This window comes from Galeopterus variegatus, unplaced genomic scaffold (genome assembly GCF_000696425.1).
Source record: "Galeopterus variegatus unplaced genomic scaffold, G_variegatus-3.0.2 Scaffold566, whole genome shotgun sequence".
In the NCBI taxonomy this organism is placed as follows: Eukaryota; Metazoa; Chordata; class Mammalia; order Dermoptera; family Cynocephalidae; genus Galeopterus; species Galeopterus variegatus.
The window spans coordinates 384,499-408,560 of NW_007726677.1; the positions used below are offsets into that span (position 1 = coordinate 384,499).

Genomic DNA, 24,062 nt, shown 5'->3' on the forward strand with positions numbered 1-24,062 from the left:
GGGGAGGGGGGCCAAGGGGAGCGGGCCGGACTGACGCTTCCGGCCCGCCCCCTCTCCCTCGGCCGGGGAGGGCCGACTCGCTCGCCCGGCAGCAGAGGAGCAGCCCCCGCAACCCAGCCCCGCGGGCGCCGGCCCTGGTGAGTGCAGCGACGCGTCCCCTCTGCGGCGGCGGGGGGGGCCGCGGGACGGGCGCCCCGGACCGCCGGAAAGGTTGGGCGGCGGGGGCAGCGATTGCGTTTGCCCGGACACTCGCAGGGAGGGAGCGAGGGAGGAATGGGCTGTGCTCTTTCCTGCACACCTGGAAGGCGCCGCCTCCGCCCCCTGACCCCAGCCCCGGAACGCAGACAGGGCTGCGCAGCTGCCGGATTCAGGTGACACCCCTACTCCAGCCTTTGGACTGGACTGATTTCAGAAGCGGGTCGCTGGAGCCCAGTGGTTTTAGAGAATCGAGCAGTAAGGGGCCTGTCTGGCGCTCTTCCTGGGCAGCGGTGGAAGCAAATCTGCTTGTCGTGGGATTAGCACGGGCAGATGGTCAGGGCCCTGCGTTCCGACATATGCTACTGGTGGCAGTGCCGCTGGCCCACCTGTCGCCTGAGTGCACGGAACTGCGATGAAAGCCAGGCCGCCAGGCCGACTCAGGCCACCTCCTGGCCGGTGGGGCTGGGCAGACCCTATTCTTCACGAGGGACTCAATTACCGTTCAAGTTCTGCTGCTTCCTCCCACCTCTTTGGACTCTGGTGTCGGTCGCTTTTGAACAGCCCCTGCACTTGGCAGCCAGCAAGCTACCTTAGTAGGCAATGCTCTCTGTGCTTGCACACTGGGTGGGAGTACGGTGTAATAGAAAAACAAGCAAGAATCCTTTCAGGAAGGGTTTCTAAGGCAGACTCAGAAGAAATAAATGCTTGGGGAGCTTCCCTGGTACTGCGTCCCTCCTCTACACCACATCTGCTCCCCCTTTCCTTGGGCACCTTTGGTCTCTGAAGGGATCTGTGAGTAAACTAATGCAGAAAAGCCGATGGCTTTGAAAGTGGTGAGCAGGCTTTCTTAGCGGAATGACTGAAGGTTCAACTATCTCACAGAAGTTCTTGGTGAATTAGAGGTTGTTTACATGCAAGCTGTTTCCTCCATCCCTTCACCCCTGCAAAACAAAGAAATCCCAGAATCCCGGAATCATGAGACTTCATCCTCCAGCCCTCCTTTCAAGTGTCTCCTGATGCAGTGATCCAGTGACTCTGTGACCCTGAACAGGTTGCCTGATCAGCTCACAGGCAGGAAGTGGCATGTGAGGAGTTGGGGTTAGCATCCTGGCAGAGGCAGAAAGGAGGTGGCTGACCAAGCACATTTACCCTGTTTCACTTTTAGCTGGGTAGTGACTGGTGCCTGGGTCTCCGCTCTGAAGCAAGTTTGTAAACACAACTCCCACCCCATCCTTTCTTCACAGCAGTCTTTTTCCATTAACTGCCCTGAAGACATAATTATATCTATAAGGAAATTACTGCTTAGTCATTTCTCTGAAGGAAAGTGTATCAAATACAAATCAAAGACTCCACTCATTGAGCTCAGCCTGCAGACTGAGCCTGACTTCACTGGTTGCTTCTACAGTGAATTGTGAGCTCTCTTTCAGGACTAATTTATATTAAAATGACAGCATAGAAACCAACATGTTTTAAAATCTCTTTTTTACCAACATTTTACGATGAAGGTTTTCAAACATACAGCTGTATGTTTGAAAGAATTATACAGTGAACATCCGCATACCCACCACCTAGATTCTGCTATTGACACTACACTATACTTGCTTTATCACATATCCACCAATTGTGACCTTACTTTTTAAGTAATTTATGGCATTTGGCTTCCCTGGAGCAGTATTTATGTCTTAACTCAGGGACGTGGCAGTGCGTTGGAGGTAGGTGGTGTGATTATCCTTGAACATTGGTTGAATACCCACTGTGTGCAGAACACTCACGAGGATTGAAGAGGCCTAAGACACAGGCTGATCAGAAAAGGACTTGACTTTTTTTTTTTTTTTTTTTTTTTTTTTTTTTAAGAGATGGAAGAGAAGTTTGTGGAAGCAAATGCCAAGTAATAAAATGACATTGATAACACTCATCAAATTCTTGCTGGGTGCTGAGCACTGTTTACTGTAAGCTCTGTGCCTTCATTATTTAATTCTCACAAGGTAAGTAGGTCACTCTTCCTTTCTGCCTTTTACAGATTAGGAAATCAAGGCACAGAGAGGGTAGTTTGCTTTTGGTGGTACTAGAGAGTGTTGGAACCAGGAATTCTGGCAGTCTGGGTCCAGGCAGCTCGGGACACTCTTAGTCACTGTGAAGATGCCAGAGGGACCCTCAGGCCTGACTAGGGAAGAGTGCAGGGGTTGCTGGATGCAGACATGAGTATTCAAATGGCTCCAGAAGACTGGTGTTCGGATTTCCCTGTATGTTTGACCAGCATTGGTGCCCCTGGGGTTGAGGAGGTCAGCAGTTTTGTGAAGGGCTCTTTCTCCCTGGGCTTGCTCTGTTCTGCTGGTCATCTTCCTCCTGTCACCCCTTTCTGTGATGGGTGTGTCTCAAAGCTTGGCTCCTGTTCCACTTTCCATCTTCCTATTCCTTATCTCCTCAGTTACTTTTTTCTCAGTCTGCACTCTTTCTTCTTGATGTTTGTTCCTAAAGAGCCTGTTTTGCCCATGGTAGATGCTCTGTTTCAGATGTATTCCATCTTGCGAGTGTCATTGCAATCACCACACCCTCTGAAGCGCCCACACGCCTCTGGCAGGCCTTTCTCAGTCTGCACTCTTTCTTCTTGATGTTTGTTCCTAAAGAGCCTGTTTTGCCCATGGTAGATGCTCTGTTTCAGATGTATTTCATCTTGCGAGTGTCATTGCAATCACCACACCCTCTGAAGCGCCCACACGCCTCTGGCAGGCTGCAAGAGCCGAAACGCCTGGCCCCAGCCCACCACACCCTCTGAAGCGCCCACACGCCTCTGGCAGGCTGCAAGAGCAGAACAGCCTGGCCCCAGCCTTGAGGCACCTAAATAAACTGTGTGTCTCCTAGTAGATCCAGTTTCCAAATCAGACTGGCCTTGTCCTTGTCTTCAGGCTCTTTCCTCTCTCCTGGCCCCAGGGCTGTGTTTTCTTGTTGGATCTGGAAGCAGCCCTGTCAGGCAGAGCTTTTCACTGTGATTTCTCTGCTATCCTCATCCAGTTGCTCTGCGTTTGCCTGCCTTGGGTCTGGCCATGTGGCCCTGCCATGGTGGGAAGCTTGTTCCTACCAGAAGCCAGGGAGCAGCAGCTCTGTCAGCCCTGGGCATGGGGGGTGGTCAGTGGCAGAGCTGAGCAATAGCCTTGGACAGCCCTGCAAAGTGCACAGAAAGAGGAGAGAAAAAGGGAAGGAGTGGGGAACAGCAGAAGGAGGAACTGGGGAAGAGAGGGAGGCAGTCATCCAGGGAGGATGAAGAGCAAACCCTACGTCCTTAATTCACATGGTCTCATGGTCCCCATAGGACCACGCAAGGCTCTGGCCGGCATGCCAGGTCCGTGTGGATGCCCTCACCGAGCCCAGATAGGAATGTCATGGTGGGACCAGCGTAGAGGAGGGGACATGTCCACTGTGAGGAAGGAACCCCTGGGGAGGCACTCGGATGGTTGTGTATTTTGAGATTTGACTAAATCTGTAAGCTTTTATTTATTCTTTTGAAAAGAAACATCTGAAGGAAATACAACAGAATAATAATGTTCATGAAATTTGGGGAGGTGGGCACTTGGATGTTACTTTTTTCCCCTGTACTTTTCTGCATGTTTGGAAAGCATCCTCGTAATTAGACGGAAGGAAAGGCAAAGACAGAAAAAGGAATCCTGGCCCAGAAGCCAGGCTGGGCTTCTCATCTGTGGTGTGACCACTCGCTCCCCTCTTTGGACCTCATTCTGCCCTCTGTGGCATGAGATGGTCACAGCAGAGAGTTCCCAGGGCCCACCTGGCCCTAATCATCCCTGGGCTGGAAGCCAGGACACTGACCCTCACCCTTCTGTCACCAGTTTTCCTCCAGCCACTGCCGCCATGCCCAGCTCGGCGCTGTGGGCAGTGGACCTCTTCGGGAGAGTGCACACACTCTCCACTGCCGGCCAATACTGGGAGCTATGCAGGGACACCCAGCTGGAGTTCAGGCGGGTCAGCGCAGCCACGCAGTGCTGCTGGGGCATTGCCTGCGACAACCAAGTCTACGTGTATGTGTGTTCCAGCGACGTCCCCATCCGCCGCCGAGAGGAGGCCTATGAGAATCAGGTAGTGCCATGTGTGTTTGGAGTTGCTAAGTTGGTTGGTTTGCTGGGTTATCGGTTAAAATGATGAACTGCAGCAGGGAAATAGAGGTCTCAGGTTCCCCACCAATTCCTGCAAACATTTCCTTTGTTTTAGTTAAGATCCGCATTGTGTAACATCCAGGGGCTTCAGGGCTGGAGCTTCTATTGTGTCCTCACCAAAGCAGGCTGGCCAGGTCTGCACAAGTTGGGCTCCAGGTGGTTTCCAGGAGCTCAGGACCTAGTGTGCCCTCCACTGCCTGTCCCTCCAGAGTTCAGTGGCCGAAGACAACTCTGCCCATGGGACAATGCTGATATACTGGCTCGTGATGAAGTGGTGTGGGGATCCCTGACCCCTGAGTCCCAGGCATACCCTTTGCTCACTTCCCATCCTGGACATGAGCCGGAGGGGCCTGCTAGACAAGCTCCCACTGTCTCCAGAGAAGCCCTGTTGCCTGGGTCCCCTCCTGGCAGGCTTGGGCCTAAAGCTGTCTCTGTGTCCTGGCCCTCAGCGCTGGAACCCTGTGAGCGGCTTCTGCGACACGCTCCTGCTGAGCGACCGCTGCCCATGGAGTGACGTGAGTGGGCTCCAGCACCGGCCGCTGGATGGGGTGGCACTACCCTCACCGCACTGGGAGTGGGAGTCGGACTGGTATGTGGATGAGAATTTTGGAGGGGAACCCACCGAGAAAGGGGTAGGTGAACAACTTGGTACCCACTGTGGCTGCCCCGTGGGGGAGGGGGCACCTTGGGTTCAGCCTGTCCCTCTGATACTGCTGTCCCCAGTTCCCCATGGTGTCTGGCTTCTGCTTGCTTCAGCTGTGCTTTCTTAAGCCCGACACCCTGCTCCCTCCCTCCTCTTTCGCCTCGTCCTCCCCACCTTCCCCAGCTCTCCAAATTCCTTCCCGTGGAGCCTTATAGAGCCCCTACCTTGGTATTTCAGGGGTGGACATATGCCATTGACTTTCCTGCCACCTACACAAGAGACAAGAAGTGGAATTCTTGCGTGCGGCGACGGAAGTGGATCCGGTACAGGAGATACAAGTCCCGGGACTCCTGGGCCAAGGTCTCTGTGCGCAAGTGTGGCTTGGGGTCAGGGCGGGGCCTAGACAGACTGGAGGGTCACATGGAGTCTCATCCCCATCCTCCTTGTGCATGAGGGGACACCACACCTTTCCTGGGGCCTGGCCTATGAGTCATTTGGTGTCCTTTTATTTGGGAGATGACCACACAGGGAGGTGGACCACACTGTGACCCAGGATAGCACAGAATTTGTCCTGGCCCAGGTTTCCTGGGGCCTGGCCTATGAGTCATTTGGTGTCCTTTTATTTGGGAGATGGCCACACAGGGAGGTGGACCACACTGTGACCCAGGATAGCACAGAATTTGTCCTGGCCCAGGTCCTGAGAATGAGGCTCAGTCTGGCCCTTCATCCTCCCCTACCCCTCTGAGGGAAGTACCTCTGGATCTAATGCTGACCCAGAAAAACCTCCCAACTTAGGGCCAAGAGGCTAGGAGCGGAGTCCTTCCATGGCCTCAAACAAGAGGGCCAGCCTGCTCACCCCTGTGGCTGGGAGGAGCTGGAGAACAGCGTGCTGGCCAGCATCTACTGAGGGCTCACATTGGCAGGACAGTGTTCCATCATCCGCCCTGTTGTATGGCAGGGAACAGAGTCCCAGTGGTCAGGTCACTGGGAAGGCCAGAGCTAAGACCCGGCAGTTTATCTGTCTTCCATGCAGGAGCAGCAGTGACCACCCAGGGACAGTGGCCCAGGCCTGGTGGCTGATAGAGGATACAGTGGAGGGGACCCAGGGCCAAGAACCTGCAGTCCTGATGCTGATTTCTCTGTGAAGTCAGGCAATTGCTACAGGATGAGGGCTGGCATGGAGACAGGGGAGAGAGGGTGCATGCCAGGAGGCTGCCAGGTACTGACTTCTGCCACTGCTTCTCACCAATTTGTTTCAGATCCCCTCAAAGGAAGACCCCAAACAACTGCCTGACCCCTTCAATGACCTCTCTGTGGGGGGGTGGGAGGTCACTGAGGAGCCCGTGGGCCACCTGTCAGTGTGGGCTGTGTCTCTGCAGGGAAAGGTAAGGATGAGAGGATGAGAGGCGGCTGAGGGAGGTTGGCCACAGGCAAGAGAGAAGCTGGCCTACAGAGTCCTCCCAGAGGTGGAGGAAGGAGGAGGGCTGCCCTTGAGACTTTCTCCTCGCCTCCTGTGTCTGCAGCTGGGGCTTCCTGGGCTCCCTACTTCCCCTCCCATGGATCCTGTCCTGTGGGCCCCCGGGATTTTGCTCCTCCCACAACCCTCCCTATGCTTGGTCCTGGCTTGTCACTCTTCCGATCCCCCAGAGTACTGGCCAGTGCCCATCCTGAGCCTAGATGCCATCAATGTTGCCTCCTTAGACAGATTCGGAACTCCTTGCTAGCTCCCTTGTGGTGTTGTCTCCCACAGAGTCTCCAGGGGTATTGTGTGTAGCTGTGTGGATGGATGGATGGATGGGTGGGTGGCTGGATAGGTGGGTGGGTGGATAGGCGGGCTAGTGGATGATAGGTGGGTGGATGGATGGATGTATAGGAGGGTGGGTGAGTGGATGTTTAGAGAGAAGAGGTCCTTTTCTCAGGGAGTTTGTGAACTAAACAAAGGAACAAAACCAAGTCCTGACAGTAGCCGCGTTACAGATAGTTCTAAGCACAGGCCATCTAACACTTTGGTCATGGTTTCAGATGGTTCTTTATGATTATTCAGTAACTCTTATCACAAATTGACTACAATTCTCCAGTTGGTTTGGGAACAGTCAAAGCAGGGTTGTTGTTGTTGTTGTTTTTTCTCTCTTTTTAAAAAAAATTTTTTTATTGAATCAAAATTGATTATACATATTTTTGGGGTTCAACATTGAGATATGTTGATCAAATCAATATTACTAGCATATATATTGTTACAAATTGTAATTATTCTTTATGCCCCTTGTCCAATCCCGCTCCATCCCCCCCCCCAATCACCCTAGATTTCTTCTCTCCTTCTGAAAGAATAATGGTTACTCTGTTGATTTGCTGCCCAAATGATCTGTCCAATGCTGAGAGGGCATGATCAGGTCCCCCAGTACTATCATAGAGCAGATGTTTCTTCCATCACTATGAAATGGGCTCTGTGGAGACAGACATCCTCTTCCTTTATCTCTGCTGGTGACTCTCCTTGTGTCAATTCACTCCAGTGGCTAGTGGACCATCTGCGTGGTGGTTGTGGCATCTAGCTGCCTTCACGGCAGCTACGGTTATTGCGGTGGCTGTGCTGGGCCACCCACATGGGGGACATGTTTTTGGCCTGCTCCGTGGTGCTGGCAATGTGCCTGGTTGTGGAGAGTGTCCAATCACCGGTTCCATGTCCTGGGTTCCTGAGTGGATCCTGCAGTACTGGCACAGTGTGCCTGGTTGTGGGAGGGGGGTCCAGTCCCCAGCTCCTTACCCTGGGTCCCTAGACATGCCCCGAGGCACTGGTGCAGTGTGCCTGGTTGTGGGAGGGGGTTTCAGTCCCCCTCTCCATGCCCCAGGTCCCAGGGCAGGCCCCGAGGTGCTGGCACAGTGTGCCTGGTTGTGGGAGGGAGGTCCAGTTCCCTTCTCCATGCCCCGGGTCCCAGGGCAGGCCCCAAGGTGGAAAGCAGGTTGTTTTAGCAGGCTTATTTGTGGGGCATGTCTGGCCTGGGCTTAGGTTAACCATCTTAACCTGAGTTGATTCCTCTGAGTTATTCTGAAGGATGGTGGGGAGCTGGCCCAGGACAGAGTGCCCCCGTTGAGGGGCCATTCCCACCTGGATGCAGAGAGAGGGGAGATCAGGGGCCACAGAGCAGGTTTGTGTCCCCAAGTGCTGTCTGTGAGCCTGTGCCACTCCTGTGGTCCATGGAAGTGGGACCAGTGCTCTGTGCTGCAGGAGATGGACCTGAAACCACCTGGTAGCAGAAAAGAAGCTTCCCAGGCCTGCTCCTGCAGGGCCAGTTGTAAGGGTGGAGTGGCAAAATTGGGAGGCTGGGTTCCCCAGGCTGCAGACAGCTGTCTGGAGGTGGCCTCTCACTGTCCCTGGACCACATAGGGAGGCTCAGCCTCCTCCAGATGAAATGAGCCAAACGGTTTGGATAATAGGAGTGAATTGCTCAATCTTAACTATTCAGGTTAAGGAGAAAAAGAAGTGGACATTTTAGACATTTGTATGAAGGGAGTTTGGGAGTTTTCCCATTTAACCACTACCGACCCCAGCTTTCCTTAGAGACAGGTGTCCTGAGAGCGCATTACCAATAGGGGGCGCACAGCACACACTGGCTGGGAGCAGCCTGGACCGTGTGCCTGAGTCCAGCGCGTGGGTGTGGGTGTGTGTGTAGGTGTGTAGGGGGTTTCTCAAGCAGATGAATGGTACAGGTATATCCCCCAGGATGGCTGAAATCCAGGGTTTACTTTTTTTTTTTTTTTTTTTTTTTTTTGGGGGTGGCAGGGTTTGCATTTTATCACTGGGGCGGGAGGTCATCTAACTCCAATGGTCTTGGGGGTGGGGAGTGAGATCTGGATGTTGAGGTACACTGGTCCCCATTCCCACACCAGAGACCCCCAAGCTTGGCCAGATATGCTGATGGAAATGCCACGCCCTTTGCTCACTTCCCAGGTGTGGTACAGAGAGGACGTCAGCCATCCCAACCCCGAAGGCTCCTCGTGGTCACTTGTGGACGCTCCAGAGGAGGTGGCCCAGATCAGCTGTGGGCCCTATGACCTCCTATGGGCCACCCTCTGGGAGGGGCAGGCCCTGGTCCGGGAAGGAATCAACAGGAATAACCCCAAAGGTGAGTAACCCAGGGCCAGCCCTGCACCCCATGCTGGGGAGACTGGTGGGGAGGCACTCACTCCCTGACATTTTGGCTGATGGAGGCCACCTGGGGTTTCTTTTGGGGTCTGGTAGGAAGTTCCTGGTCCATAGTAGAGCCTCCCACATCTGAAAATGGGATCATGCACGTCTCTGTGGGAGTTGGCGTTGTCTGGGCTGTCACTAAAGACCGAAAAGTAAGACGGGGATGCTGGGGCCTGGGTCTGTGGTATGGTTTCATGTTGAGGGTTGTGTTGTTTGTTCTTGTGAGTGTGGTCTAAACCATTCAGAACAAACCTGGCACCAGCCAAGCACCATGCACTTTCCTGCTGTTGAAATCATTGCCAGTCTCCAGGATGTTTGGTGCTGTAAAATCTCCCCTCACCCACACGCTTGTACCAAAATGCAGAACCACTGTATTTATCACTTAATGGGCCCTAGCATTTCAAATAATCAGAAGCCAATTTACTGAAACACTCAGTTAATTGAATGCCTCCCCTCACTGTTCCTCAGTGTCACCGCCTTTGGATGACGATGATGATGATTTTTGGGTGGCTGGCCAGTATGGGGATCTAAACCCTTTAGATTAAGTGGGCCAGAATTGGATTTATATGTGCAGTTTGCTCATTATTCAGACATGTATTTGATTATGCTTTCTTTGGGTGAAGGACACATTTTAGGAATTTTTATAAAAGGGATTTGAGGCTTTTCTCATTTAACCAGGTCCCTCCCCCCCCCACCCCAGGAGTTTTGATTAGACAGATGGATACTAAGGGATCCTCAGAATGGGTAAGAACAGCCCTAGGGGAACGTAGTTGGTGGGGGGAGGTCTTTGGTGGAGTGGGACCACCAGCTGAGTCATGGAACCAAAGGTAGTCCTGGGAAAAATCTGGTTGGATTATGTGCATTTTTATAAGATGATGTGAAAAAAGTCAGCTTTAAAGAGACTATGGGCATAAAGTACTAAGAATAGACCGAAAATTGATTATTTATTCTAATAATGAGTTTGAAGAAACAGTTTTCCTAAATAACGTCATTGAGGTCTTACACAGAGACAGACTTGATTTTGTAAAGCAGCCTTTTCCAAGATTTGGCCAGAGACTGGACAGGAAACAACCAGGACCAGGTGTGGCTGAGGGCAGGTGCCAAGCACAGGAGGAGATATGCAGGGGTGTGGAGGAGGGGTATACTGGATGGTTCCTTTCTAAGGATGTGCCATGCTCATTTTGGGGCATGAACCAAGGGATCAAATCTTTCATTTATTCTTCCTGAGCCTTAAAATAGTCCCCTTCTATTTCGGTGGCCCTCCAGGGAGGCATGTTTATTTCTGACTTTCCCAGGTGTGGTTCCGAAGAGGCGTCAACTCCCACAATCCCTGTGGCACCAGCTGGGTCGAGATGGTGGGAGAAATGTTGATGGTGAACGTGGGGCTGAACGACCAGGTGTGTGCATGGTTCCCGGGCCGTGGTCAGCTGCTTGCAAACTGTAGCTGTCTCAGGGCAAGGGCTGCTGATGCAGCCTGCTGGCTGCGTCCCTTCCTACTGGTGGGGTCCCAGCACCTCAGCACACTCCCAGGCTATGAGGGCACACAGGGGCTGGTTCTGCCAGGGTCCTGGAACCCCTGCTTGTCAGTTCTTTTGTCAGTTCCCCAAGGACCCTCAGAGCAATGAGCAGGGATCTGCAGGAGTGTGGGGGTGGGAGGTGGGGGATGTGCATCCGGGAGACTGGAAGATTTTGTTGGGAAATGTTTGGGTGAGATCAGGTGGCTGATCACCAAGTGAAGCTGATCCACTCTGTGATCGTCATCTGTAGTTTTAGAATGTGACCTCTTCTCACAGATAATGAGGTTTGGGTACTTTCAAGACTCAAAGGGTGCAGCTCCTCTCTGTGAAGGTGACACGCCCACCCTGTTGCACTACCCTAGAAGCTCTTCCCCATGGTGCCCGGCTCCCAATGTCTTCATCCTGCCCACCCTGATGACATAGCATGCAGCAGACAGGGGCAAGACAGATTCCTGCTGGTCCATGGAGTACTGAGCCTGAGGCAGCGACTGCTCAGCCTGCCAAAGCCAAGTGACAGAGATGCCACAGCCCATCCAGCAAGTCCACCTGGGTCCCACAGCTCTGCTGGGCCCTGGGCAGGGTGCAGCCCTTCACAGCACCCTCCCAGGCCAGGGGTTCAAAATGAGTTTTATTCTGGCCACCTTCCCTGGGCCTTTCAGCAAACCTTTCTTCCTCAGCGCCCAAAGGCAGAGAGTAGGATGCCTGTGCAGCCACCTTTTCCCTGAAAAGTGAGGTCGGGATCAAGGAGGTTATTTTGCATCTCAGAAAACGAAACCCAGCAGGACAGACATTATGTCTTAAAGCTCCAAAACAATGTTCTTTGACTCCAAGTCCTGCATCCTGGGCACAGTGGGGCATCTGGGCCCCCAAATCCTCGGGCCCCCTTGCTCCCACAGCTCTGCCAGGCTTAGCCTTGCCTGCAGCTTTTTCAGGCCTGTGTTGCATGTTACCAGTGGCCCTGAAGTTCTGGGGTCCTGGCGTTAGCCCTGCTGCCTTGGCTCTACTAGACGTTTCCCTGGTGGGGGCTTTCTGTGGGGGCTCTGACCCCACTTTCCTGCTTGGCATTGCTCTAGTAGATGTCCTCAGCAGTGGCTCCACCCCTGTGGCAGGTCTCTGCCTGGGCTTCCAGGCTTTTCCATACATCCTCTGGAATTTGGGTGGAGGCTGCCACATTTCCACTGCTCCCATGTCCCGCTGGCCTGCAGACTTAACACAATGTGGACACCACCGAGGTTTTGGGCCTCTACTCGCCAGGGCTGCTGCACGAACCATACTTGGGGCCGCTCTCGCTGGAGCAGCTGGGATGCAGGGAGCAGGATTCTGAGGGCAGTTGCGCCCCAGGTCTGTCCTCCAGGATAACTCAGTCCTCTAGGCCTCAGGGCCTGTGATGGGTGGGGCACCCTTCCAGACTTCTGAAATGCCTGCAGGGCTTTCCTCTCATTGTCTCTGCTATTAGCATCTGGCTGCCTCACCGCCAAGATAATGTCTTCAGCAGCCAGTTTATCTGCTTCACCCTTGCATTGTTCTCTGGCTCTCTGCTTCTTTACTGCATGGCTAGGCTTCAAAGTTTCCACATCTTTACACTCTGCTTCCATTTTAAATTCTGGCTTTATATCATGCCTTTGTGGCTGTTAGAAGTAGCCATGCAGTGTCTTTAATGCTTTGCTGCCTGGAAATTTCTTTGGCCAAATGCTCTGGTTCACAACTCTTAAGTTCCAACTTCCACAAAGTCCAAGGGCATGGACACAATGCAGCCACGTTCCTTGCTATGGTGTAGCAAGGGTGATCTTTTGTCCAACTCCCAATAAGTTCCTCATTTCTATCTGAGACCTCATCATCTGCATGGCCTTTACTGTCTCTATTTCTGTCAGCATTCTGCTTGCCACCACGTAAGTCTCTAAGACCTTCCAAACTTTCCCTCGTCTTTCTGTTTTCTTCTAAGTCCTCCAAACTCCTCTAACCTTTGCTCATTACTCATTACCAAAGCTGCATCCACATTTTCAGGTATCTTTTAGCAACACCCCACTCTTCGGTACCAATTTTCTGTTTTAGTCTTTTTTGTGTTTCTGTAACAGAAACACCTGAGACTGAATAATTGATAAAGAAAAGAGGTTCATTTGGCTCACGATTCTGGGACAGCTGCATCTGGCGTGGGCCTCAGGCTGCTTCTACTCATGGTTGAAAGTGGCAGGCAGCTGGAGGGTACAAGCAGATCACATGGCGAGAGGAAGCGAGAGAGAGAGAGAGAGAGAGAGAGATGGGGGGAGGGAGAGAGGTTAAAAAAATATTTTGGTGGCTGGCCAGCATGGGGATCGAGCCCTGGACCTTGGTGTTATCAGCACCACGCTCTAACCAACTGAATAACTGGCCAGCCCCTTTGCATCCCTGCTTCTCCTGAGCTTGCCGCTGCCCCTCCACCGACCCTTCCTGGGCTCCTCCTCCTGCATTTGACTTCTGCGCCCACCCTGCCTCCATTCCCCCAGGGGTCTTCCCAGCCCTAACACACTTATGCACTCACCCCACAGCACGTGGGGGCTTCCTGTCTGTTTGCAGATGTGTCCTCCAGCCCTGCAGTGCACTCCTCCCCACACCCCCGGTCTGCACCCAGCCTCCTCCGAACAGCACCTCTCTCTGTTCCAGGTCTGGGGCATCGGCTTTTGCAGATGTGTCCTCCAGCCCTGCAGTGCACTCCTCCCCACACCCACGGTCTGCACCCAGCCTCCTCCGAACAGCACCTCTCTCTGTTCCAGGTCTGGGGCATCGGCTGTGAGGACCGAGCCATGTACTTCCGGCAAGGTGTCACCCCCAGTGAGCTCAGTGGAAAGACATGGAAGGCCATTGTGGCAGGCCGAGAGTGTGACCAGTCACACTGTGGTAGCTCGTCCAGTCTCCTCAGGTAACCCCGGGGCAGCAGGGCACATGGGAGTCAGGTTGGTAACTGGCCGTCTGTGGCCTTGGTAGGCAGAGTCCACAGGGGCCTGCCACCTGGCTTTAGCAGGGTGTTGGGCCCTGTCTCCGGCAGGAGAATACCAGCCTGTGGCCCACAAGAGCAGCAGTCCTCCTGCTCTCAGATTTGTGCCTGGTGTGTGGCTCGGCCACCTCAGCCCCACAGAGAGGGCTCCTGGGGCCAGCCCAGGTGGCTGCATGGGGGCATCCTCAGACACTGGGCTGCCGAGGATGGTGTCTGGAGCAGGCCGAGGTGGGCATGCCTGTGAAGGAGCCGGGCATCCACCCCGAGCAGGGCTGGCCCATTGGTTCTGCAGTCTCAAGATCTGCAAGAGAGGGTGGGGCTAGTCTGCAGGTGGGATGGGAGTGGAGGGTGGCAAAAAAAAAAAAAAGATCTGGGAGAGAAAAGGCTTCTTTGTGAGGTGGATGCTAAGGCCCCTCTGTCAAAGGGAAGTGAAGAATAGGATGGAGGGTCTCTCTGGTCTAGAGCAGTGGTCTCAGACTGGTGTGCACCAGAGTCACCTGGAGGGCTTGCTCAGACACAGGTTTCCAGGCCCCACCCCAGAGTTTCTGTTGAGATTTTACATTTCTCACAAGGACCTGGGGAATGCTGCTGCTGTGGCAGTTCTGGGGACCACACCTTGGGGTCCATGGGCATACATAGTGTGGACAAGTCCCAGCTCAACTCACCGGCCATGAGAGCGTGGGCAGGTGACTTAGCATCTGAGCTGGGGATGTGCTCACAGTTGTGTCGACTAACACGGCATGTGGGGCCCTGGCTCTGCAGCCAGCCACACTCCTGTCTATACCTCGGGCCCTCCCCAGACCCTGGTCCACACCCCTTTGCTCCCCAAGCTTGGTGGTCCTCACTGTACTGCGCAGTCAGCCCAGTGGCTAGGAGGACAGTCTGGGCAGAGGTTTGCTCATGTTTTACCTGGGGGTTTACTCTCTTCAGCTGGTAGTTCTCAAACTGGGCAGCATATTTGAATCAGCTGAGAAGCTTCAAAAACTATTGATACCAAATCTTCATGACCTTGGGTTTGACAATGGCTTCTTAAACATGATACCCAAAGCATAAGCAACAAAAGGAAATATAAAGTGGACTTCATCAAAATTAAAAATTTTGTGGGCCAGCCCCGTGGCTCACTTGGGAGAGTGCGGCGCTGGTAGTGCCAAGGCCGCAGGTTCAGATCCTATATAGGGGTGGTCGGTGCGCTCAATGGCTGAGCGTGGTGCAGACAGCACCAAGCCAAGGGTTGCAATCCCCTGACCAGTAAGTAAGTAAGTAAAGTAAGTAAGTAAGTAAGTAAAAGTAAGTAAAGTAAGTAAATTAATTAATTAATTAATTAAAAAAAAATTTTTAAAAATTTTGTGAACCAGAGGAGAGTATCAATAGAGTGAAAAGACAACCCACAGAATGGGGGAAAATTGTAAATCATATATTTGATAAGGGTCTAGTATCCAAGATATATAAGGAACTTTTATAACCCAATAACAAAAAAAGACAACCCTTAGGGCGAAGGACCTGAATAGATATTTCTCCAAAGAAAATATACAAACGGCCAACAAGCATGTGAAAAGATGCTAAACATCATTCGTCATTAGGGCAGTGCCAGTCGAAACCTCAGTAAGATACCACTTTGTACCCACCAGAATGACTGTAACCAAAAAGAAAGACAATAGCAAGTGCTAGTGAGGACTCATAGAAATTAAAACCTTCATACATTGCGAGTGGGAAAATAAAATGGTGCTGCCACTTGGAAAACAGTTTGGCAGTTCCTTAAGTTAAACATAGAATTACCATGTGACCCAGCAAATCTGCTCCTAGGTACGTACCCAAAAGAATTGAAAACAGCTGTTCAAGCAGAAACTTGTACATGCGTGTTTATAGAAGCACTACTCACAGTAGCCGAAAGATGGAAATAACCCAAATGTCCATTAGTGGGTGAATGGGTAAACAAATGTGGTGTATCGTACGAGGGAATGATATTCAGCAGTAAAAGGGACGAAGTACTGACACGTGCTGCAACTCAGATGAACCTTGAGAGCACTATGCTCAGAGACAGAGACCAATCACAAAAGGCCACACATTGATTCTGTGATTCCATTTATCTGAAATGTCCTGAATAGGCAAATCCAGAGACAGAAAGCACATTAGTGGTTGCTGGAGGAGCTGGGGGTCGGGGCAGAGGACACTGGGGAGCGAGTGCTTAACAGGTACAGGGTTTCCATTTGGAGCGATGGAAAAGTTCTGGAACTGGGTTGTGCTGGTGGTTGCACAACATTGTGACCACACTAAATGACACTGAATTGTATGCTTTAAAATGGAGAACTTCATGTCATGTGTATGCAGGGTCTTCAAAAAGTTTATGGAAAGATTTGTATTTTAATTCTGTTTTTCCAGGAAATTTTTATTTTTTACCCTTATATTTTACCACGATCATAATTTTAAGAAGCTAATTTCAGACCTTAATGCCTCCCCACCAGATGTATTGATTTGGTTGGTCTGAGGCCCAGATGTTTCAGCTCCCTGGGAAGCAGGTGTTGACTTTTGTTGTGCAGAGTGGGAAGGAGGATCCCAAGGTCGCAAGGGGAGCACAGTGGAGCACCCTGGAGCCAAGACTGCCTGAGAGCAGGAGGGAGTGACGTGTCTGTCCTGTTGTGTCCCCAGCGCTGGCTGCTTCTTTGGTGACGAGGTGAGGAGTAGTGGTGACTCTGCGCCCAGTGACACCGATGCCTCCTTGGAAGTCGAGAAACCGGGGCCTGCCCTGCCTCTCCTTGCAGAGTCTTTGGACAATCCTAGGAACCCCAAAGGGAGCTCGGCCGCTGGCCCAGGGACTGGCAGGACTGCAGAGGGTGCCATGGGGAATGCCTGCCCAGCTCAGGGCAGAGGGGAGGCTGCTCAGGCCTCTGGGCCTGACAAATGCCCTGGCCCAGCCTCCACCCCTGCAGAGCTGCCCTGGACCAATATTGACCTGAAAGAGCCCAGGAAAGCACCCAGCCACTCGGCTGCTGGCATTCCTGAGACCACCGGCCTCTCCTCCCTGGGGCTCCTCCCGCTGGGCTTGGAGGAGCACTGTGGGGTGGATGACCAACCACTCTGGGCCTGGGTGTCTGGAGGCGGCTGCGCAGTGGAGGCCTGCTCTGTGCTCAAGTGGTTCACTGTCCAGCCAGGTGAGCATTTCTGAGGAGCCCAGGGGCAGCGGCAGGGCTGGGTGCCCCCAAGAGTGTTCCTGCGGAGAGGAGGCGGGAGGCCACTAGCGGGAGTTACGGGGCATGGGACGAGGCCTGGGGGCCTGAGCAGGCCCCTGTCCTGCCTGAATGTCCCACGGGGACTGCCAGTATGTGGCTTCAAAGACCAGCCGAGCTGCTAGGAGAAGGGAGCACATCGGCCTGGTACTAGCAGTGGTGGCCATTTGCAGGCTGAATAGGTAGGGGACAGCATCTTACTCATCAGTAAGTGGTGCAGGGAGAGCTCGTGGGACATTTTATAGAGATTGTAGCTTTCTAGCAAGAAAGGGCTGTTTTGAGAGGGGGGGAAAAAGCCCCGGCCATGTGCTCAGCTGCAGATGGGATGGTACCCTGGCCCTGAGGCTCTGCCCGCCCACAGGCCTGTCCCCGTCGGTGCAGACGCTGTCCCTGTCCATCACGCCAGCCCAGACCGCTGCCTGGAGGAAGCAGATCTTCCAGCAGCTCACAGAGAGGACCAAGCGGGAGCTGGAGAACTTCAGGCACTACGAACAGGCTGTGGAGCAGGTGGGTGCCCAGCTGTCCCTGGATACAGTGGTTTTCAGCAGGCATTCCTTGAGTGCCTGCTGTATACCAGCCCTGAGTGGAGTGGAAGAAACAGATGGATATATCTGTCCCTTCCAGGCCCTGTGGTAGATTCAAGGATTCGTTGACTCGTCCATCCTGAGGAACTTTTTTCAGGCCCCACTGCCTTCCAGGCATGGTGTGGGCCCTAGGGACCCAAAGACAGCAGCAACCTCAGAGGGAGGTCGGGGGATAGGACAGCCACATCATGCTGGGGAGCTCTGAGCACCAGATGGTGCGTTAGGGACAGAGTTGAGGACTATTGCAGACCCCTCCCCATATCTGCCCCCACCTGGGTCCTACCCATGCCATCCCTGTGGCAGAGCCCAGCCCTGAGAGGCCCCCAGTCAGGTTGGGGAGACAGAGAAGTCACACGAAGCAATATAGCTAGCTTCACACAGAGGGCCTGGGCCCTCCAGGGGCTCAGAGCACAGAAGCATCCAGCCTGTGGCTGAGTTGGGCCTCTGAACATAGGCAGGATTGGGTCCCAGCTTTGACTCACTCTGTGTCACTGGGCCAGGCACAGAACCTCCCTGAGCCTCAGTTTCCCCACTTAGAACATGGGCCAGTAGTGCTGGTCCCACTGGCTGGTTGAGAAATAGGAGGTTATGCATGGACAGCTCTGGCTGGAACCTGCACTGGCTGGAGTCTGACAGTGTCACTGATGTCATTAGTGTGAAGGAGGAACTGGGAGCGTAGAGGGTTGGGAGTCCCAAGCAGAAGCTCCTCACCAAGGGAGCAAAGAAGGTCAGGGGCCAGAGTGGCCTGGGGGTGCTGGGAATGGTGTGCACACAGGGTGCGAGTCTGTGGGGACCAGGGCACCCCTGGGGCCTGCCTGTGACTGTGTTCCCACTGCCCATGGGGCATGTTCCACAGTCGGTGTGGGTGAAGACAGGGGCCCTGCAGTGGTGGTGTGACTGGAAGCCCCACAAGTGGGTGGACGTCCGCGTGGCCCTGGAGCAGTTCACGGGGCATGACGGGGCTCGGGACAGCATCCTCTTCATCTACTATGTGGTCCACGAAGAGAAGAAGGTGTGGCAGGGTCCCATGGGGGCAGTGCCCATGGGAGGGGCCGGAGGGCTAGGAGGTCCCCAGGGGAGGGAAATGAAGGGCTGGGGGGTGCCTAGCGGAGGCAGGCACAGGAGTGAGCATGGGACACAGGGCCCCGAGGTGCTCGGTCTCAGATCCACGTCTCTAGTTTCCAAAGTGCTCACTCTCATCCCTGCTGATGGTGGGCATGTGTGTGCCAGGCCAGTCTATTTCCCCCTTCAAGCAGCCACTTATAGGCTCTCGTTTTTCAGTTGAGAAATCAGTCTTGTGAAGGTAAAGTTGCCCACCCCTCCTGACAGCTGGCACAGGTGTTCCTGTCCCGGGCAGCTGACATCAAAAAGCATTTCTGTAGAATGTGTGGGGTATCTGTTCACGAAGTACGGCTTCAGTAGTGGAACTTGCTCAGCCCCGCAGCCCACCACTGAAACCCACAGGGCCCCGAGACCGAGCTCAGTAGAACCACACGAGTTCATGCAGAACCACTGCAGTGGGCTCATCATGGGCTCAGAGCCCACCCTGTCCTGGGTGATAGCCCTGCCTGTGCACCCGCTCTCCGAACAGTACATTCACGTGTTCCTCAATGAGGTGACGGTGCTGGTCCCAGGGCTCAACGAGGCCAAGCACTCCTTTGCCTTGTACACCCCCGAGAGGACACGGCAGAGGTGGCCCGTGCATCTGGCTGCCACCACCGAGCAGGACCTGAATGACTGGGTAAGTGGCTGAGGATCCCAGGATCAAGGGACAGTGGTCTCAGGGTACCCAGCCTCAGCCTACCAGCAATGACCAGCCATGTGCTCACGCCAGCTCGCCCTGCTCAGCCTGTCCTGTTGTGAGAGCCGGAAATCAAGGGACAGTGGTCTCAGGGTACCCAGCCTCAGCCTACCAGCAGTGACCAGCCATGTGCTCACGCCAGCTCGCCCTGCTCAGCCTGTCCTGTTGTGAGAGCCGGAAGGTCCACGGCCGCCCATCCCCGCAGGCCATCTGGTCCATTACCTGCAAAGGGGACATCTTTGTGAGTGAGCCCAGCCCGGACCTGGAGGCCCACGAGCACTTGCTGCCCTGTGACCAGATGTAAGTAGGACTCACTCTGGATGGGGACCCCAGGCCTATCCCCTCCCCCTGAGCACCCAGAGTTTGTGATTCCAGAAGGGTGGGTTCCAGCAGAACAGAAGCCCCACGCAAGTCCTAGCTGTTTGCTGACCAGCCAGAGGCATGGCCAGCTGGTTCCAGGCCCTAAAGTTCTCCTGGGACTGTTCGAGGACTCCAAGAGAGGGGACCCAGAAACCTGGCTGAGCTCTGGGCAGTGTGTCTGAACAGTGCAAGCAAGGTCTCAGTCCTCCACCCCAGGGGCTCCCAGGCCAGGGAGAGAAGCCACAGACCTCCCACTAGTCCAGGGCCCAGACCCCTGGTGCTCAGCTGCCCTGAGCTCCTCAGAGAGGAGAGAATAACGTGATGGCAGAGGAGGTTTGATTTGGGAGAGCTGGGCATCAGGGAGGACTTGAAGCCCCATGGCTGAGAGGCCAAGCTCAGGCCTGGCTGGAGGCAGGACCAGGAAGCTGGACATACATGCATGGGAGACATCGCTCTGCATGGGCGGCATCACTCCTTCGGGGCATTTAAGGCCACAAGGGGAGTGAAGTCGCCTGAGGATGATTGTGGACAGAGTTCTTAGGTGGAGGGCCCAGCAGGGGACCCGGTACTCACAGTTCTGTGCCAGAGCTGTCCAGTGACCCTTGGAGCAAAGGGGCTGCCCTTGGCAGGTTGATGAGGCCCTGGGCTCAGTTAGCATTGGACACCAGGGCCAGGGGACCCACATGAGCCCAGGAAGCCCACTGCCGGAGTGGATAGTGGGTGCTTGTTGAAGCTGTCTGTGCCTGGCCAAACAAGTCAGACTGCCTCTGGTATCACGGACAGGGTCTATCCCGTAGGAGGCTGAGCCAGCTGCCAGCCACAGCCTGCACTCTGGCTGCCTCAGGCTGCGCTGTCCCTGTGCAGCCTCTCACTGACTCCCTGTCAGTCGGCTGGCCGCACTGCTGCTCAGCAGAGGATTAGATATCATGCCCCTTCTCTGCCCTGACATTCAGGCCTGTCTGCACCCACCCATGGCTGTGGCCAGCCCATCCCCCTTTACCCCGAGTTGGGGGGACAGCGTGAAACAGCTGCCTCTGCCCCCAGTCCGTGGGGTTTCAGAGATGGGGTGGGCCCGAGACCCCGCGTCTTTCACAGGCCAACTCTTGCCGCTGTCTAAGGTTGATTAATACAGAAGGGAAGCCGAGGAGGTTATCAGTCCTGTCTGTTGGAGACTGAGGACTTGTGAAATACCATGTCCGTGGGAGGCCACAGAACAAAAGCACTCCAGGGAGGGTCGGAGTCGGAAAGCAGGGACTGAGGTGCATTTCCTGCCTCTCTCACCGTCCTCCCAGGTTCTGGCGGCAGATGGGCGGCCACCTGCGGCTCGTGGAGGCCAATAGCCGGGGTGTGGTGTGGGGCATTGGCTACGACAACACAGCCTGGGTGTACACGGGCGGCTATGGCGGCGGCTGCTTCCAAGGTGAGGGCAGCCCCCAGCACGAGCAGCTGGCATGAGCGGCTCCCCAGCCCTGCCAGAGCCTTCCCGGTGCACTCCCTCCTCTAATCCCTGTCTGGGTCCCCTGCCCAATGCCAGGGCCACTGTCCCAGTTGGCTGACAGGTGACCTTCATCACTGCCAGCCTTCACAGAGGCCAATCCCTGGGCCAACCCGTGAGGCACAAGAGCCCAGAAACCAGGCCCTGCCTCGCACGTGCCCTCTAGACACCCACTAGCTGAGCTGAGGGTCTTGAAGACTCTAGAAAGCTGAGCTGAGGGTCTTGAAGACCCTTAGAGCTGCCAAGGTGCTCCAGCGTGTCCAGCCCCTCATTTCACAGAATAGGCCTTGGCATGTTGGGGCAGCCAACCTGGTCTCCTGATTCCCAGGCCCAAACTCTGGCCATTGGTTTGGTGGGTTATTCCTTTGGGTCAAAAGCTTGCCGAACCCCTGGGGGCTCCCTGAGTTCTGGAAAATGGAAGCAGAAACAGTCACTGAAATGGGATATCTCGTGCCACAGCCCACACATCCCACAGTGGGGGGAGGCTAACCCTGTAGAACTGTGGTCCCTGAGACCACCGGAACACACATCTGTGCAGGCTTAACAGCTTCCCTGCTTGTGAATTACCTTTGTCTCCATTTTACAAGTACGGAAATTGGGACTCACAGAGGTTATGTGAGTGGTCCAAGGCACCTTTGTTAATAATGTGGGTCTGGGTGGGCCTCACACCTCCCCAGTGCTGGACAAGTGGGATGGTGGTGGGGAAGAGGCACAGCCAAGAACAGAGCATAAGGCGGCAGGTTTACTGTGTAGCAGATTCTTGTCACTGAGGTTGTGCAACCCCAGAATAATCATGATCCCAGAGGAGAGAAATCCAAGCCAGGCCAGACCCTGCGAGATAAGCACAGCAGGCCTCTCAACCCCTCTCAGCTGGCCTGGCTCCTCCCTGCCTGGCCTCAGCCTCGGTCCAGCAGCACCTGCTTCTCTCCCCCAGGCTTGGCCAGCAGCACCAGCAACATCTACACGCAGTCAGACGTGAAGTGTGTCTACATCTACGAGAACCAGCGCTGGAACCCCGTCACGGGCTACACTAGTAGGTGAGTGGCACAGAAGCCCAGCCAGATGCCACCTGGCCCGGGTCACGGTCTTGACAAAAACTGACTGCAGCGTCCAGCGCAGCCTGGAACTGGCGTCAGGCCCCCGGCATGGAACTAACTGGATCTTAACTGCTTAATGAGGTTTTTTTCCCTTGAATCTTTAAGTGTAATGCATATTAAAATTCACTTATTAATGGGTATAAGTGCTCAAAACAAATATACATGCACGTATGTATATATTGTATCCATCCATATATATATAGAGAGACCTTACAAACATCTGTACATATAGAGATCTTGAGTTATGACAAATCAAGCACCGGTGTAATCGCGGACCCAGGCCAAGAAGCAACAACCACCCCTCCCATTTCATGCCCCTTCTTCTTCCCTGCCTCCTCATCAAGACCCACCCCATCCTGACTTTTTGGGGGGTGGGTGGGGTTGCTGGCTGGTAGGGGGATCCGAATCCTTGACCTTGGTTCAATACTGCACTCTAACCAACTGAGCCAACCAGCCAGCCTGACTTTTTCTTTTTTTTTGAAAGATGATCATAAGGGGATCTTAACCCTTGACTTGGTGTTGTCAGCACCACGCTCTCCCAGTGCGCAAACCGGCCATCCCTATATGGGATCCGAACCCGTGGCCTTGGTGTTGTCAGCACCGCACTCTACCGAGTGAGCCACGGGCCGGCCCCCGCCAGCCTGACTTTTAACACTATGGTGCTTTTGCTTGTTTTTGGGTTGGTGGTGGTGAGATGTCTGCTGTCCTTCACTTTGCCTTTTCACCCTCTTAGTGCTGACTTTTGCTTTTTAAATGTAGTCCAGTCAATTAGTCCTTTAAAGTCAGGGCCTTAAAAAAATCCGCTTAAGAAATCTCATTAACCTTAAGTAATGAATATAATCATCTACCTCCTAGAACAGCAGTCAACAAACTTCCTCTATCAGGACCAGACAGTAAATATTTCAGGCTTTGTGGAACATGCAGTCTTTGCCCCAGTTACTCAACTCTGCAGTTACCATGTGAAAGCAGCCATAGGCAGCATGTAAAGGAACGAGCATTGATGTGTCCCAGTAAAACTTTATATGTGGACACCAAAATTTGAATTGCATATAAATTCAAATTTCACATGTCACAAATTGTTATTCTTCTTTTGATTTTTTTCAAACATTTAAAAATGTAAAAATCACCCTTAGCTTATAGGCTGCACCAAAATGGGCAGGGAGCCTGATTTGGCCCAGGGGTCATAGTTTATTGGCCCTATTCTACAAGCTTTGTTCTTCTGCCTCATGCAGTTAGGTCTAGAAACCCCTGGAACTACGTGGCATGCAGTGTGAGATCAAGTTGTTTTGTGGTTTTGGTTTTTTACTTTTTTGTTTTTTGGCCTCTGGCCAGTACAGGTACCTGAATGATTTTTGTTTTTTAAATATCCAGTGACTCATACCATTTATTGAAAAGACTCCTTTCTGGGGCCGGCCTGGTGGCGCACTGCTACAGTGTGCCGCTTGGGAGCGCGGCGGCGCTCCTGCCGAGGGTTCGGATCCCACATACAGACCGGCTGCTCACTGGCTGAGCGAGGTGTGGGCGCAACACCGAGGGTTGCGATCCCGTTGCCGGTCCCCGGTCCGGTACGGGGGCAACACTGAGGGTTGCGATCCGTTGCTGGTCACGAAAAAAGACAAAAAGGAAAAAAAAAAAAAGACAAAAAAAAAAAAAAAAAAAATGTATTAGAAACTTAACCCCCACTGTTATAGTGTTAAGAGAATAGGAAATCCGATTATGGTAATTGAAAGGGGGGGCCTTGAACAGGTGATTAGATTAAGAGGACCAGGCCCTAGTGAATGGATTAACCCACTGGTGGTTTATGGTGGTCATGGGCATGG

The 24,062-nt window shown here is 53.7% G+C and overlaps 1 protein-coding gene across 2 annotated transcripts in view; it reads left to right on the forward strand.

Moving 5' to 3' along the window:
• Nucleotides 1-94: 94 nt before the first annotated feature.
• TECPR1 (tectonin beta-propeller repeat containing 1) overlaps nt 95-24,062 on the forward strand; it is a 37,024-nt gene continuing 13,056 nt past the window's right edge. Inside the window, exons 1-16 of one of the 2 annotated variants that reach the window (XM_008570059.1) lie at nt 95-137; nt 4,041-4,287; nt 4,814-4,996; nt 5,245-5,367; nt 6,267-6,392; nt 8,954-9,128; nt 9,245-9,345; nt 10,489-10,590; nt 13,461-13,606; nt 16,328-16,830; nt 17,267-17,412; nt 18,346-18,501; nt 19,081-19,230; nt 19,433-19,590; nt 20,943-21,070; nt 22,080-22,182. In XM_008570059.1, the coding sequence (XP_008568281.1) occupies nt 4,063-4,287; nt 4,814-4,996; nt 5,245-5,367; nt 6,267-6,392; nt 8,954-9,128; nt 9,245-9,345; nt 10,489-10,590; nt 13,461-13,606; nt 16,328-16,830; nt 17,267-17,412; nt 18,346-18,501; nt 19,081-19,230; nt 19,433-19,590; nt 20,943-21,070; nt 22,080-22,182 (2,525 nt within the window). In that variant the 5' untranslated portion in view covers nt 95-137; nt 4,041-4,062. Of the gene's footprint in view, nt 138-3,300; nt 4,288-4,813; nt 4,997-5,244; nt 5,368-6,266; nt 6,393-8,953; nt 9,129-9,244; nt 9,346-10,488; nt 10,591-13,460; nt 13,607-16,327; nt 16,831-17,266; nt 17,413-18,345; nt 18,502-19,080; nt 19,231-19,432; nt 19,591-20,942; nt 21,071-22,079; nt 22,183-24,062 lie in introns of those variants that run through there. The other variant, XM_008570058.1, reaches the window with a different exon arrangement.